General features: G+C 39.0%; 1 protein-coding gene and 1 pseudogene across 2 annotated transcripts in view; one reads left to right on the forward strand and one right to left on the reverse strand.

Annotated features, from left to right (window-relative positions):
- Positions 1–1,925, forward strand: part of LOC107671308 (nuclear factor erythroid 2-related factor 2-like) — a 20,965-nt gene extending 19,040 nt beyond the window's left edge. For both annotated transcript variants that reach the window (XM_016464199.1, XM_016464200.1), the window contains one exon: positions 1–1,925. This exon is cut by the window's left edge and continues 28 nt beyond it. In XM_016464199.1, coding sequence (XP_016319685.1) covers positions 1–1,199 — 1,199 coding nt within the window. In that variant the 3' untranslated portion in view covers positions 1,200–1,925.
- A 3,487-nt stretch (positions 1,926–5,412) lies between these two features.
- On the reverse strand, positions 5,413–10,894 carry LOC107671269 (heterogeneous nuclear ribonucleoprotein A3-like; annotated as a pseudogene).
- Between the last annotated feature and the right edge of the window lie 4,252 nt (positions 10,895–15,146).

The raw sequence follows: 15,146 nt of genomic DNA on the forward strand, positions 1-15,146 counted from the left end.
CGTTGGGTATGGATGGATTTATGAAACCTTCCACAGACGCACAGGACCCAAACTACAGCCAATATCTGCCCGGGATGGACCATTTCTCGTCCGTCCAGACAGAGGTGTGTCCTCCCGAATACATCAACACATATGATGGATCCTTTAACACTATGGTGTCACCCAACCTCAGCCAGATGAGTCTGAATGTCCCAGAGGTGGGGGCCGAGTTTGGACCTGAAGAATTCAATGAGCTGTTTTATCCTGAGATGGAGGTTAAAGTGAACAGCGGTCCTCTCACATCCGATGAAGGAAGTACGGTCAGCCAACTGGCGGAGATCCCCAGCGATCCTCCTGTGAACCCTATGGATCTGCACAGCTTTTCACCTGGAAGCTTCAGCTCAGGAAAACCAGAGCCTATGTCCGAATTCCCAGATTCTGATTCCGGCTTGTCGCTGGATTCCAGCCCTCACACAAGCTCTCCGGGGAAGTCCTTGAACGGAGATGGATACTTTGGTTTCAGTGACTCTGACTCCGAAGAGATGGACGGTTGCCCGGGAGACATGGAGTCAGATTATGCCGAGATATTCCCACTGGTTTACCTTACCGATGGAGCATCTCAGGCATCTCTTTCAGAGAAACCTCCAGCAGAGGCACAGCAGATGAAAGCGAAGAGCCCAAAGATAGAGCCGGCGGAGGCCAATGGCCACTCCAAACCTCCCTTTACCAAAGACAAGCAGAAGAAACGCTCTGAGGCCCGGCTCTCCCGTGACGAACAGAGAGCAAAAGCCTTGCAGATCCCATTTACTGTGGACAAGATCATCAATCTGGCTGTGGATGACTTCAACGAGATGATGTCCAAACACCAGCTCAACGAGGCTCAACTGGCCCTCGTCAGAGACATCCGCCGTCGGGGCAAGAACAAGGTTGCTGCGCAGAACTGCCGCAAGCGGAAGCTGGAGAACATTGTGGGCCTGGAGTACGAGCTGGACTCGCTGAAAGAGGAGAAGGAGCGTTTGGTGAAGGAGAAGAGCCAACGTAGCACCAGTCTGAGAGAGATGAAGCAGCAGTTGAGTACCTTGTACCATGATGTCTTCGGTATGCTTCGAGACGAGCACGGCAAGCCTTTCTCGCCCAACGAATACTCCCTTCAGCACACTGCGGACGGCACCGTTTTCCTCGTTCCTCGCCTTAAAAAGACTCTCGTTAAGAACAACTAGCACTGTTCCTTCTACTCTCTCCTTCCTGTTATTTTGGTACTGCTTTTCTCTTGCTAACAACATATCCTAAGTAGGCATGTTGCAATAAAGCGACAAAGGCTCTTCCCACGTCAATGTGTTTGTCCTAACCAGCCACAGAATATTTTGTCAGTCACTTGGTTGGTGCAGCATTGTGGTGGGAAGCCCCGCCCACAATGAAATCTCATTGGTCCAAAATCTGGCTGCACATTAAACATCATCAAATATGTTGCTATTTGGCACAATTTAGTCGCATGTAGTGTCGAGAACATCGCTGACTCCTGAAACTTGTTATTTTGTGACTGGTTAGAACACTGTGTACGTTTTACGCAAAGGAAACAACTAAACGGGAGCACGTTTTGCTTTTACATCAACTGTTGAAATGGCAGAACTATTATATACGTTTTGCGTATTCTACTCTCCCAATATTCTTCACCGCCGTTGGATTTTGTACTCCTTTATATTTTCTCTGAGATTCTTTCACCTATGGTTTGTAAATACATTTATACTTTATTTGCTATTGAGATAGGAACAGATGTACTGTATATAAAAAGAGATCACATTTTAGTATGCTAAAAATTGTGATCATTCTAAGTCTGCACTTATGTCAGTTTTTATATCTTAATTTACTGTTCTATTGCTATTTTACCTCTTGACTTTATGGCTTTATATAATAAATATTTAAACCACTGAAGTCTAATGCAGTCTTGAATGGGAGTTGGTTTGCTAACTGCATGAAGATGAAATGTATTGTGACACTTAAAATCACCAAAACACCAGTAAATGAAAAGACATCAAGCAAAAAGTGAAGCCGAATAGTGAAAAAACAGCATTTATGTGCAGATACAACTTGGTCTGATATTTTATCTAATGCAGTGACATTAATTTTGTTTAAGAGTCCAAATTAGTTTCGAGGCCACTGTATATTGTACGCAATGACATTATAATCATTAGGAGAGAGTTGTTCATTATGTGAGGTTTTGGGCTCAAATTGTTAGTTTTCTTAGAAACAGATTTTCTATTTTGGCTATCTACCAACACTGCAGAACACTATATACTCACAAAATCTACCCCAATTAATGAGATTTAACAAATCATAAGCCTTTGAGGATGAAAGGCCTTTTTTGTCAAGCCTGCTCTGCTAACAAGTTTCAACTGAATCTTCCACAAGCGAACAGCCCCAGTCTCCCGGTGTTATGCAACAGAGCTGAATTGTTTGGCTGTGGCCCAATGTTAGACATGCCTTCATTAAAGCCCCGCTGGACCAAGTACACCAGTAAAGAGCGGTTGTTTGCACTGCCAGTCACTTTCACCCACTCACCACCTTTGAACACACCAAACAACGTTTTGCACACTACAGTAGCTCTCCATTGTCAGCAAGTCACGCTACACCAACAGGGCCAACCTGTTCACAGACCTGCATTTACACGTCACCTTTTCTCTATATAAAGCTTAATGTATGATAAAAAAAGCAGGTGAAAAATTGGCTCACTTGAATGCTTCTTTTGTTCTGACATTTTCAGTCTTATGACAGCATTAAACTGCCATGCATTCTCTCCTGTCACCAGACGCAACATAGAGCACATAAGGTTATATAAATGAGCGACGATACAGTAAATGATAGGGTAAACGTTAGGGTACATTAAATGTTTAATTTCTATAGTCTTAAGTTGTCAGAGTGAACACGTGACTTATCTAGGCCAACATTATCCAACATTTACCAATGGCCGTGACCTTGATTCAGTGTCAAGGGAGCAAAGTCCCTTTTGGAGTAAGATAAGCATTGCGTGAGAAGAAAAGGCCCTGCGCTCACATAAAAAACAACACAAACACATCAAATTAAACATTCTCGGGGGTTTCAAATGTTTTATTAAACAAAATCGACATTTGCACCGGCAATGCATTCACACTTGTTCATTCTAACATTATAAGTGATGTTTTAAGAATATAAAATATTGTGTAAATATACATGGATTTACCCTGAATGAGAAAACATAAATTCCGCAGGCAAAATTCAGTCATCTCAATAATCTGCATGATTGGGAATTTCACTTGTGGGACGTGTTCCCCATGTGGATTGCACAACGGATTTGAGAAACTTTTAACATGCAAATTCTCTGTATGGACCGATATAATGCAAACGCTGCTTCCTTCACCGCTGCACTATTGACAATGAGCCTTCTTTGCATGTGAGATTTTGCATGTGTTCATATTAGCCAAATTTCACAGTTAAAAAGGGTTAATTGTCTATTGTTGTTAGTCTTAAGATGTATGAAGAACAGCTCACACAGAAGTCACTTTCAAACCTGAACCCGTTGCGAAATCTGCGTGGGGAAATCTTTCGCCCTCGCGTGAAATTCCTGATCGAGTGAATTCCTATTGAAATTACTGGTTTTCGCCAGCTAAAATTTGCTGGACAATGGTAAATATGATCAGTATGCAAGATTCGCTAATTTAACCATGCCTCAAAACGGTGTTATTATGATTAAAAATATATTAAAAAAAAAACATAATGCAATTAAAATCAGCACAATGTGATGTGTAAATAATTTATTAATTTAAATATTTTTTCACATTAGGGTCATAAGAATTGGGGGAAATGTGCTTAATTATATAATTACTTTTTTGACATGTCAAGTTTGGTGAAATGTGACTGTGGGCAATAACTGATTTGAATGCCGTTTCTGAATCTCTGCAGGAGGATATCTTCAACAAATCCACATATATTTTGCACATCTTAATAATCTTACCCATCCGGAACCATCTCTGAAAACGTGTCATAAAAAAACTTTCAGCCACTTACTGTAGACCAGGCGCTGCTTTTCCCATCTGTAAATTAAGCAGAAGAGTTACTCTTACCTGCTCCTATGACTCTTTCTTCCTCTTCTTCTGTCTGTCTCAAACCCTCATACTCGTGGGCTTTCCGCTAGCCTTCCTTCCTTCGGGTACAGCTAGTCTCACCGAAACAGATGCTAGTTTTCTGGAGACACAATGCTGGTTTTCGCCAGCTAAAATTTGCTGGACAATGGTAAATATGATCAGTATGCAAGATTCGCTAATTTAACCATGCCTCAAAACGGTGTTATGATTAAAAATATATTTAAAAAAAAACATAATGCAATTAAAATCAGCACAATGTGATGTGTAAATAATTTATTAATTTAAATATTTTTTCACATTAGGGTCATAAGAATTGGGGGAAATGTGCTTAATTATATAATTACTTTTTTGACATGTCAAGTTTGGTGAAATGTGACTGTGGGCAATAACTGATTTGAATGCCGTTTCTGAATCTCTGCAGGAGGATATCTTCAACAAATCCACATATATTTTGCACATCTTAATAATCTTACCCATCCGGAACCATCTCTGAAAACGTGTCATAAAAAAACTTTCAGCCACTTACTGTAGACCAGGCGCTGCTTTTCCCATCTGTAAATTAAGCAGAAGAGTTACTCTTACCTGCTCCTATGACTCTTTCTTCCTCTTCTTCTGTCTGTCTCAAACCCTCATACTCATGGGTCTCTCGCTCGCTCTCGCGGGGTCACCGAAACAGATGCTAGCTTTCTGGAGACACACTGTCGAGGCTGGGATCAACCTGCCAGTCTGAGAGCCCACAACTGTTCGTCTGTCTAGGCCTGGAGGCCTTTCTAGGCTCATACACAACAACACGCGCTCAGGACAGCTGCACTCGATTTCAGACTCAATGATGCACTAAACTTCATTAGGCAAGTCCTTTTTTCTCCAAATAATATACTTAAGGCCACAACATATTACAAATCATGTTTAGGACTGTTCTGACTATAGCGTTTGATATCATACTATGTTTCACTCTCAGTGCTCACAAGGGGTTGAGGATGGGTGAAGAGCACAAAAAGTCAAGCGGGTGAAGGAATGTGTGTCTGTGGAATAATGTGGAGTGTCTGACTACACTCTGTCGCGGCTAACGTTAAAGACCGCGTGTGTCTGCTGCAGTGAGAGCTATAACTGGCAGATCTTGGCCCCTCGCACTCTTTCTCAGTAATCTTTCCTTTCCTTCCCACTCCTCTCATCTCTCCTCATCACCATCTAACTCTGGATCTGAGGCCTGTTGAACAGACACAGGGTAAACATCACAAGTCATCCTGTGTTACACGTCTGCGGAGTCTGTGTGCTCCAGAGGCGGCGCTGAACTTACCACAGACAAACAAATCTATTAATATCTCCTGGATCTGCCGCCAGAGCCATATCCACCTAAATATAACAATGTGCACGATCAGGCTCACACGCAGTGGTTTCACTTTTGATGTGGCATGCAGTGTACTGGATTTTCTGTACCACTGTAAGGTCCCGAGTTCCTTCCTCCAAAGTGATTTCCCTTCATGGGGCCGTAGTTGGACTGTTGTCCTGTGTAATTCCCAAAATCGTTGTAATTTCCTCCTCCTCCACCGCCACCAAAAAAAAAAATTGTGTTATTAGCAGAACTCATCCAAGTCATAATGTAGATATAATTCAATCCACATTTTTCTGTTAATTATTAAATTATATAAATATTGTATTGTTAAAGAAATGCATTGTTCTATTTAGCAAGCGTGCATTAAATTGATCAAAAGTGACACCACAGACTTTCTATTCATCAAAAAATCCTAAAAATAAATGTTTCCACAAAAACATTAAGAAGCTGAACTGTTTTCAACATTGATGATAAGAAATTGTCAAATCAGCGTAATATAATGATTTCTGAAGGATCACGTGACACTGAAGACTGGAGTAATGATGCTGAAAATTCAGCTTTGATCACAGAAATAAATTACATTACAAAATATATTCAAATAGAAAACAGTTATTTAAATTGTAATAATATTTCACTATTTTTGATTAAATAATTGCACCCTTGGTGAAAATAAGAGACTTCTTTCTAAAACATTAAAAAATGAATTCTCCAAATTGCAAAAATCAACAAAGTAAAGATTAAATTTAATGATTCATTGCCCCATGTTACTAGAAAAAAAAAAAAAAGATTTAAAGATTTGTCTCCATCTTTAATAAAAACTTGCTCCGCCTCTGAAACAACTTCCTTTTTGGATGACATCACTGAGCCCTCTTGTTTTAAACCCCGCCCTCCAACCTCCGCTCAATTTGTCTTTGCTTAAATGATAATGTACCTCCAAAATTTCCTCTATCACTGTAGTTGTCATATCCTCCAAAGCCCCCTCCACCTTGGTTTACCGTATCCAGGACCTCCACCGTATCCTCCACGTCCACCTCCACAGCCAGGACCCCCACCATAGTTTCCACCCACCACCAGAGACACAAGCATAAACATGTACTTTTGCGCTAATAATTTCAGTCTGAGCTTCATGAAATATGAGTGATTGATTGATTGATTGCGATGGGTTAACCCAGTGGTTCCCAACCCTGGTCCTGGAGGCACCCCAACACTGCACATTTTGCATGTCTCCTTTCTCTGACAAGTTTCCACCCACCACCAGAGACACAAGCATAAACATGTACTTTTGCGCTAATAATTTCAGTCTGAGCTTCATGAAATATGAGTGATTGATTGATTGATTGCGATGGGTTAACCCAGTGGTTCCCAACCCTGGTCCTGGAGGCACCCCAACACTGCATGTTTTGCATGTCTCCTTAATCAAACACACCTGATTCAGGTCATCAGCTCATTAGTAGAGACTCCAAGACCTGAAACTGGTGTGTCAGAGAAAGTAGACATGCAAAATGTGCAGTGTTGGGGTGCCTCCAGGACCAGGGTTGGGAACCACTGGGTTAACACATAGGTTAGCATAATGAAAAATATAGTTTTTCAGCTCTGGAAATTTTCCTATGCTTATCCATCCTCGATTTCACCAGTGACTAAAAACAAAGCAGCCATTTCAAAAATATATTGTTCTGGCAAAGCCCTTCTGTTCAACATCGGTGCAAATCTGGCATGAATTTAACAGCTAGTTTTACAAGGGAGTGTGGATTTAGTGATCCCTGCTCATACTAGTATAATGATACTGTCCCCACCAAATCCGTTGTATCCATCTCCTCCTCCACAGCCACCCCGGCCTCCTCCATACCCTCCTGTGAAAGATACGGCATTCACTGTGTTTTTACCGCAGGACTATTCACACCTGAGGCGCTACTGTACAAACTGCAGATGTAATCGACACACAGGATCAGATGTACAGGATCGCATGTCATCTTACCTCTGCCAAAGTTTCCTCCTCTGCCCATGAAATTGCCTCCACCGCGATCTTACAACGGAAAAGATCCAAAACAACATGTTATATATTATTATAACAACTTCACATTATTACTGTAACATTGTAAACCTCCAAACCTGTCAAAATGTATATTTGAGAATCAGAACAGGCAGTTAGATACGAAACATATTACTTACATCTCTGATTAGAAACAGCTTGCATCTCCTGCTTTGGAAGTGCTTTTTCTTACTTCACAGTTACGCGAGTTGATTTTGTGATATTTTTGTGCTGATGAAAAAGGAAAAAGATTTTTTTAAAAAGCAAAACAGAAATCTGTTTGCTCAGCTGCTGAATAAAACCTGTAAAAACGAGTATTTCTCGCTGTTCTAACGTAACATCATGGACACATGACATGCCCATGAACTTTTATACAACAATATCACGATTTTAGGTAAAAAATGTTTTTATAAGGGTACATGTTAATTTTAGTGTTAATTTGAATCACTTAAACGGTGTTTTGTAAACATTTAAATGTTTCACTTGAATAACAAGTTCATAAAAGCAGCATGAACAATAATTATATAAGAAGCGTCTCTATCTAGCTTTAGAGCAACTGATTCTGTTGTAGTCAGTGTCTGGCAAATGGTTTCCATCTAAGCTCACCAACAATTTTATCCACAGTATCGTGATCATTAAAGGTGACGAAGCAGAATCCTCTCTTTTTCCCAGTTGAACGCTCCTAAATAATCTCTATTTTCCCATTGCGCTCTCTGATATGATACTCCTCTGTGTCCTCCTTGATTCCACTGACAAAGATCTTTTTCACTGTCAGATGGGCTCCAGGTTTATTGGAGTCCTGGATAATGAAAGTTATCTTGATTACATGTATCTTCATTTTAGAGTAATTTTAGGAAAGGTTTGTACGTAAGGACATTTCTGCCACGAAATGAAATATAAACATTTTTTCTAATCTTATCTTTTTTGACTTGTCTCACAATTCTGACTTCATTTCTCAGAATTGTGAGTTAACAACGCACAACATAAATTTCTCACAAATGTGAGTTTCTAGCACAAAATTCACAATTCATTTCTCACATTTCAGACTTTTTTTTTTCTTCACAGAATTGCGTGTTTATATCCTGCAATTTAGATTATGACTCAGAATATTCTGAATTGTTCCTCTAAATTCCCCCACTCGTAAAAAAAAAAAATACAGTAAAAAAAAAAAAGCCAGAATTCTGAGAAATAAAGTTTATAACACAATTCTGAGAAAAAAAAGCAGAGAGATATAAATTCTGAGAAAAAAGGCAGAATTGCGAGATGTTCACTCAAAATTGTGAGATATAAACTCATAATTGCGGGTCAGAGTTCTGACATAAGACGTTTGTATTTTTTATTCCATGGTGGAAATGGGCTTCCGGACTGAACATGGGCAGCTGACAAATAAAAGAGCTTACATCAAGATTTCAAAAGGTATAAAGAGTGTACATTTTACAGTTTTATTTGAACTTTTTTTTTATAACTTTTTTTTTCCTTTTTTACATTTTTTCAAACCATCCTGGAGTGTGATATCTGAATTTAAACTAGTACAAGTATTCTCTCACTTCATATATAAAACATAAAATACATAAAAACTGCACATATAATAATTATAAAAGAATTACAAAATGCTATAACGAAAGTTTTTAGATAAAGCACACTCCAGGACACTTTAGTCACTACTAGTTTTTGTACATGTCAACTACCCATTAAGGAGCTTTCTGGTTTAAATGTATGTAACTGCACCTCTCTGGAAACGGCCCGTTTGGGCTCAACGACATGACTGTCCACTTTGTGTGGCCGCGCTGCCATAGCAGCATAAACCTCCACTACACAGGAATACATCACAAAGCCGAAACCTCGAGAGCGTTTGTTAGCTGGATCTCTCATTACCTGAGGAAAGATAATCTTTGATAGTATCATCAACCAAAGTGTTTTATTGCTGTTATTTCTATATGCATTAACAACTCTTGCGCCACAGGACTGTTTGGTTGATTGATTCAGATTGGCTGACTTACAGACGTCCAGAGGGGATAATTAAGGTACAGTTCACCCAAAAATAAAATTGATGAAAATATCCTCACCCTCAGGCCATCCAAGATGTAGATGAGTTTGTTTCTTCATCAGATTTGGAGAAATGTAGCATTACATCACTTGCTCAGCAATGGATGCTCTGCAGTGAATGGGTGCCGTCAGAATGAGAGTCCAAACAGCTGATAAATACATCACAATAATCCACAAGTAATCCACACCACTACAATCCATCAATTAATGTCTTGTGAAGCGAATAGATGAGTGTTTGTAAGAAACAAATCCATCAAGACGTTTTTAACTTCAAACCCTTGTTTAATCAGGAGAGAAAAATGCACAGTTTAAGCACCGTTTACAAGCAAAAGGAGTCCAAAACAGATATGTTAGTGGATTTCGATGTGAGAGGACAACAGAGGGATGGACTCTTTCAGTGGAGGAAGCGTTATTATGGAATTTGGAATCATGTTTTGGCCAGAAGTAACGGTTTTCGATTAAAATGCCTTTATGATGGATTGATAAGCTGATAAGCTAGCTATTACTAAATATAATGTAGAAACTTGAATTTTCTGTAAAGCTGCTTTGCAACGATTTGCATCGTGAAAAGCGCTATACAAATAAACTTGAATTGAATTGAATTTGTTTCTTATAAACACACAGCTTTTCTCTTCACCAGATGTTAACTGATGGACTGGAGTGGTGTGGAATACTTGTGGATTATTGTGATGTTTTTATCAGCTGTCTGGACTCTCATTCTGACGGCACCCATTCACTGCAGAGCATCCACTGGTGAACAAGAGATGTAATGCTACATTTCTCCAAATCTGTTCTGATGAAGAAACAAACTCATCTAGATCTTGGATGGCCTGAGCGAGGGTACATTTTCAGCAAATGTTCATTTTAGGGTGAATTTTTTCTTTAAGCAATATCACAGGAGCAAGAGGGTTGTATGTGGCCACAAGACTGAATATCAGCATGGCTGCGATTGCACTGATTTTCAATAGTTCAATGGTTCGTTGTTAATTATTCCTTCTTAACACTGGCAATAGCATTACATATTCATACACCATGGTATTTGCATGGCACTCCAAGATGCTTCACACAGTACTCTGATACTTTCTGTACTGTATCGACATTTATTAATTATTATTATTATTAAGGATGGCTTCTAGCTGTCTGTTCCTGACACATAGCAAAGTGAATACAATTAGTTATAAAGCAAAACTTGAATGTGATCTGATGGTCTCTCACCACACAGTCAGTGAGTTTGCCCCATTGCTCAAAGTGAGCTCGCAAACTGTCCTCTGTGGTCTCAAAACTGAGGAGCTCTGGCTCCTTACTGTCACGACCCCGTTCACAATAAAACACACAATTAGGCCTAATGATCAGACTTGAACTTTCATCCTTTTTAGAAACATGCGTCATTAGACAGATAAAACTGGCGCTGCCCTCTATATTACACAATGCTCCAAAGCTATTAAATGAATTGTTTAAAGCCGATAATGACATGTTTATTTATTACAACATTCAGCCCCCAGAGCTGGTTTGGTTTTGTGAGGTTGTTCACATGGGATTGATGGATGACATCCAGCCGGGCCTTTGCCAAATTCAGTGATGGCTTTTAATATAATATTCATTAGCTCGAGTGACGTGAGCCCACCAGTCCCTCCTAATTGGCTGAAAGACTGACGCTAAACGGTAGGCCTCGGCTTATGAATATTAATTAGGGCATGTGATTGGATGCTCCAGAAGAACTACCGCGCAACGTCAGCATGGCCTTTGTTAATATTCATGAGCTCAGCCGACGCCATACTAGTGAGATTGGTATTTTCGCCGAGGTTTCCATCGAAGGATATCTAAAGGAACGAGAGTGTGTAAACTACAGGAAGTTCCAGCGACTGGCATGTTTACAAAAACAGCCTCAGTATTTTGTTACCGCTAGTCAACAACCCCATGCCTAACCAAAACAGCAGCCCATTAGGAAACTGTCTCACGAGTTCATTCTTGGTGTTCACGAGAGTTGAACTGTAAGACCAAGAGACTCGTGTTTCAGTTGAAAATATTAATATATCCGCCTTAACAGCATGCATACAGTATCTGCTCATAGACACGCAGCTTAACATGACAGCAGAATGCAGCACTCTTAATACAAAGCCAGCGTAATAAACTGACATAAGATATCTATTACAATGGATACTGTTAATACAAACTCCGTGTAAAAGCAGGAGTACTGATAATAGGTACCTGCATGCTGCAGCTTTTGCGCCCCCTCGGGTCTGCTCGCCGCACGGCGCATGCGCTGACACACTTCCGCCACTGGAGGCGCTGCCGGACACTTCCGGATACATTTTAGTTGTTGGGTGCTCCTTGATCCAAAACAAAACAAAAAGTACATACACTGTCGAAAATGTTTCTGATAATATCTAAGGCAGTGGACATTTGCATTAGTTTATGTTACACACATTCCACCTAGATCATCTATCAGTGTGGGTGCCAAATTTTGGCACTTATGAACACACTTTTTATATAATTTAATATAAAGAATACCAATATAACAGCTAGTTATACCAAGTAATACCAAGAGCTTGTAAGTAGATCACTCCATCCATACTTGTGTGACAGATTACTTGGGACATGGTGAAATTTGGAGTATATTTGGAGGACACAAGAGTAGACTTTGTTGTAAATTGTTTACTTCTTATTCTAAAATACTTTATTCACAAATGTATAAAGTTTTGAAAACAGATCCCCAGTTTAATATTTTTTAAAAAGGTCTTAAAAATGATGCGAAGAGAAAAGGCCAAGAAATTATTTGATTGGTTTGATCAGTGTGATTTTATTTAACCCCCTTGTTTTTGGTTTATTCATGTATTTTATTTTATTTTGATTAATTTCTTGTATGGAGTTTTGTTTCTCTGTTGTAGAATGAATAATATGAATGTCTCAGCTTGCAAGGACTTGTACTTATGTTAGCCTATATTGTTCTGTTAATGTTGAGATGCCAAAAAAAAAACCACTTGTGTGACAGGTAAGCGTTTTATGTCTTTGTGTGTATTCTTTCGTAATTTGTATTATGTACGTCACTTGAAACTTGTGAACGTGTGAAACTGAAATAAACTGCCAAAATTAAATGGCCTAAATCTAAACTTGGAACTTGCATCTTAAACATTTATTTATTTATTTCATCCGTCCATCCATCCAATGGGGGCCTTCAGGTCCACTGGAAAAAAAAAAAAAGAAAAAAAAAAAATTATATATATATATATATAATTTTTTTTTTTTCTGGTATGGTTAAAGTCTGTAGGTTAAATGTGATCCTAGTCATCTTTTTCTAGAAAGGCTGGATGGTGAACATTTTTTGGAGATATGCTTGGAACGTGAATTTCCTGCCTGTAAAGATGCTTCAGTGTCATGTAAGAATCTGAGCTGGTAGTATAACATAAAATTATTAAAAATCTCTGGCAGTGTACTGAACCATTTATCTTGACTTATGTTTGAACAACGTTTGTCTTATCTTGATGATAACATAATTGCACTATAATGGAGGTGATGCAGCTTAAACAAGACACTGCAGTTGTGATGAGTGCAAACAACTCCAGCATGCAGTGACTGTGGATGTGTTTGCGTGTCAACACTGTGATTCACAGCCATGGGTTTACAAATTACTGTAAATACAGTGAAAACGCAAAAAAACAAAGAATTCCCAATAGGCTACTGAAATGTCACTCATTATTTCACATTGGTCTTAAGGTGATTTTATTTCAAGGGTTTCCCTTAAGTTCACTTAGGTGCAGCTTGTCACTTTAAAGTCCGTGTAAAACAATATTAAATGTGTTCTGAGTTTGTCACACCCCAGAAAAGTATGTTATTAACCACCCAGCCAAATTTGAATGGAAAAGAAAATAAATAAAACGCCAAGTAAATAAAACAAGTTATCAAAATCTTGAAAAACAAACAAACAAAAAACATTATTCTCTGCTCTCAAACGCAAACGTGTGAAAAGGCCATAAAAATAGAGTATGGCGCGACACCTGCTGGCCATTCATGCACTTCAAAACACGCTGCGTGTTTGTTGAAAATGCAGCCTAGAAGACTTACTGTATGCATATGACAAAAGTAATGAATAAAATTAACATGCAAGCAGCATCCTACTTTTAATAGTTGAATAAATCGACGTAAATGGCCTTGGTAAAAAGCTATCCGGCAGAAGCGTGAATGCAAGGGTCTATGCTGATTTATAGTAGTTTTATGAGATGGTTATAATGTGTATCATCATTACCACAATGTGACAGATGAAATACTACCATAATAAAACAGCCACTCTCACTTCCAATATTAGAGCACTTTTATTTATTGGCAGATGTCTGCTTCAGATTTATCAGAAAAGCATTTCATATTTTGATAAAAGAGGAGACGAAACCAAGGGTTCCTCTCTCTTTATCTCTCTTCACAACAGTGACGTTAATGCTGGACTGCTGGTAAATGCATGTTAGTTCCAGCTCATTAGTTTCTTAATTAAACTGCTAAAAGCTCTTGGACAGGGTGACATTATGTTCTGCTGAACACTGTGACCTTTAATGAGTCTCTTGGATCGTTGTATCCAATGTCTGCATGTGATAATCAGATTTATTCTGATTGTAAACAGCACGTTCGGTGCTGTAAAACTGTCCTTGTCACTCAAGCCGAGAGAAATGCGGTGTGTCTGAGCTCAGCTGATGCACAGTCAGGCCTCCTGTTCTCAAGGGTGGTGTAACACCTTTTTTTGGTTTGTACTTGGACAGAAACACAGACATTATCAAAAGGCAGCAGTCAGTTCGTTATGTTTGGAATGGAATCACATAATACTCTTATTATTTAGTTATCTCTTACTTACATCACATCACAGCACAGCACAGCTTTGCTTTCATCTATGTTCAATTCAGTATGGTGTCTAACCTGATTAAGGTCTACATATGCTCCTTTTTATTATTATTCTATTTTTAAATAGCAAGCATTATACAGAGTATTCTGCACAGTATGCCGTATATGCTAATATTTTGTTGGATGGATGTGTTCACGTCATGTTGGTATTACCAAGACAGTTTCATCACAGTTCTGGAACATTTTGGGTTTTGGTGAATTGGTGACAAATATATATGAATAATTGATATATATATGGATCTCGTCCATGCCGCTGTAACATCTAAATTTCCCCTTGGGGATCAAATAAAGTCTTCCCTGTTGAAAAAACCAGCTTATGCTGGTTAGGTATGTTTTGACGCTGGGATGCTGGTTTAAACTCGTCCTTTGCTGGTTTAAACTGGTCCTTTGCTGGTTTATGCTGGTCCTTTTTTTAAATAGCAAGCATTATACAGAGTATTCTGCACAGTATGCCGTATATGCTAATATTTTGTTGGATGGATGTGTTCACGTCATGTTGGTATTACCAAGACAGTTTCATCACAGTTCTGGAACATTTTGGGTTTTGGTGAATTGGTGACAAATATATATGAATAATTGATATATATATGGATCTAATCCATGCCGCTGTAACATCTAAATTTCCCCTTGGGATCAAATAAAGTCTTCCCTGTTGAAAAAACCAGCTTATGCTGGTTAGGTATGTTTTGACACTGGGATGCTGGTTTAAACTGGTCATTTGCTGGTTTATGCTGGTCCTTTGCCAGCACATGACCAG

This window comes from Sinocyclocheilus anshuiensis, unplaced genomic scaffold (assembly GCF_001515605.1).
Source record: "Sinocyclocheilus anshuiensis isolate Anshui unplaced genomic scaffold, SAMN03320099.WGS_v1.1 scaffold284, whole genome shotgun sequence".
NCBI classification, from domain to species: Eukaryota; Metazoa; Chordata; class Actinopteri; order Cypriniformes; family Cyprinidae; genus Sinocyclocheilus; species Sinocyclocheilus anshuiensis.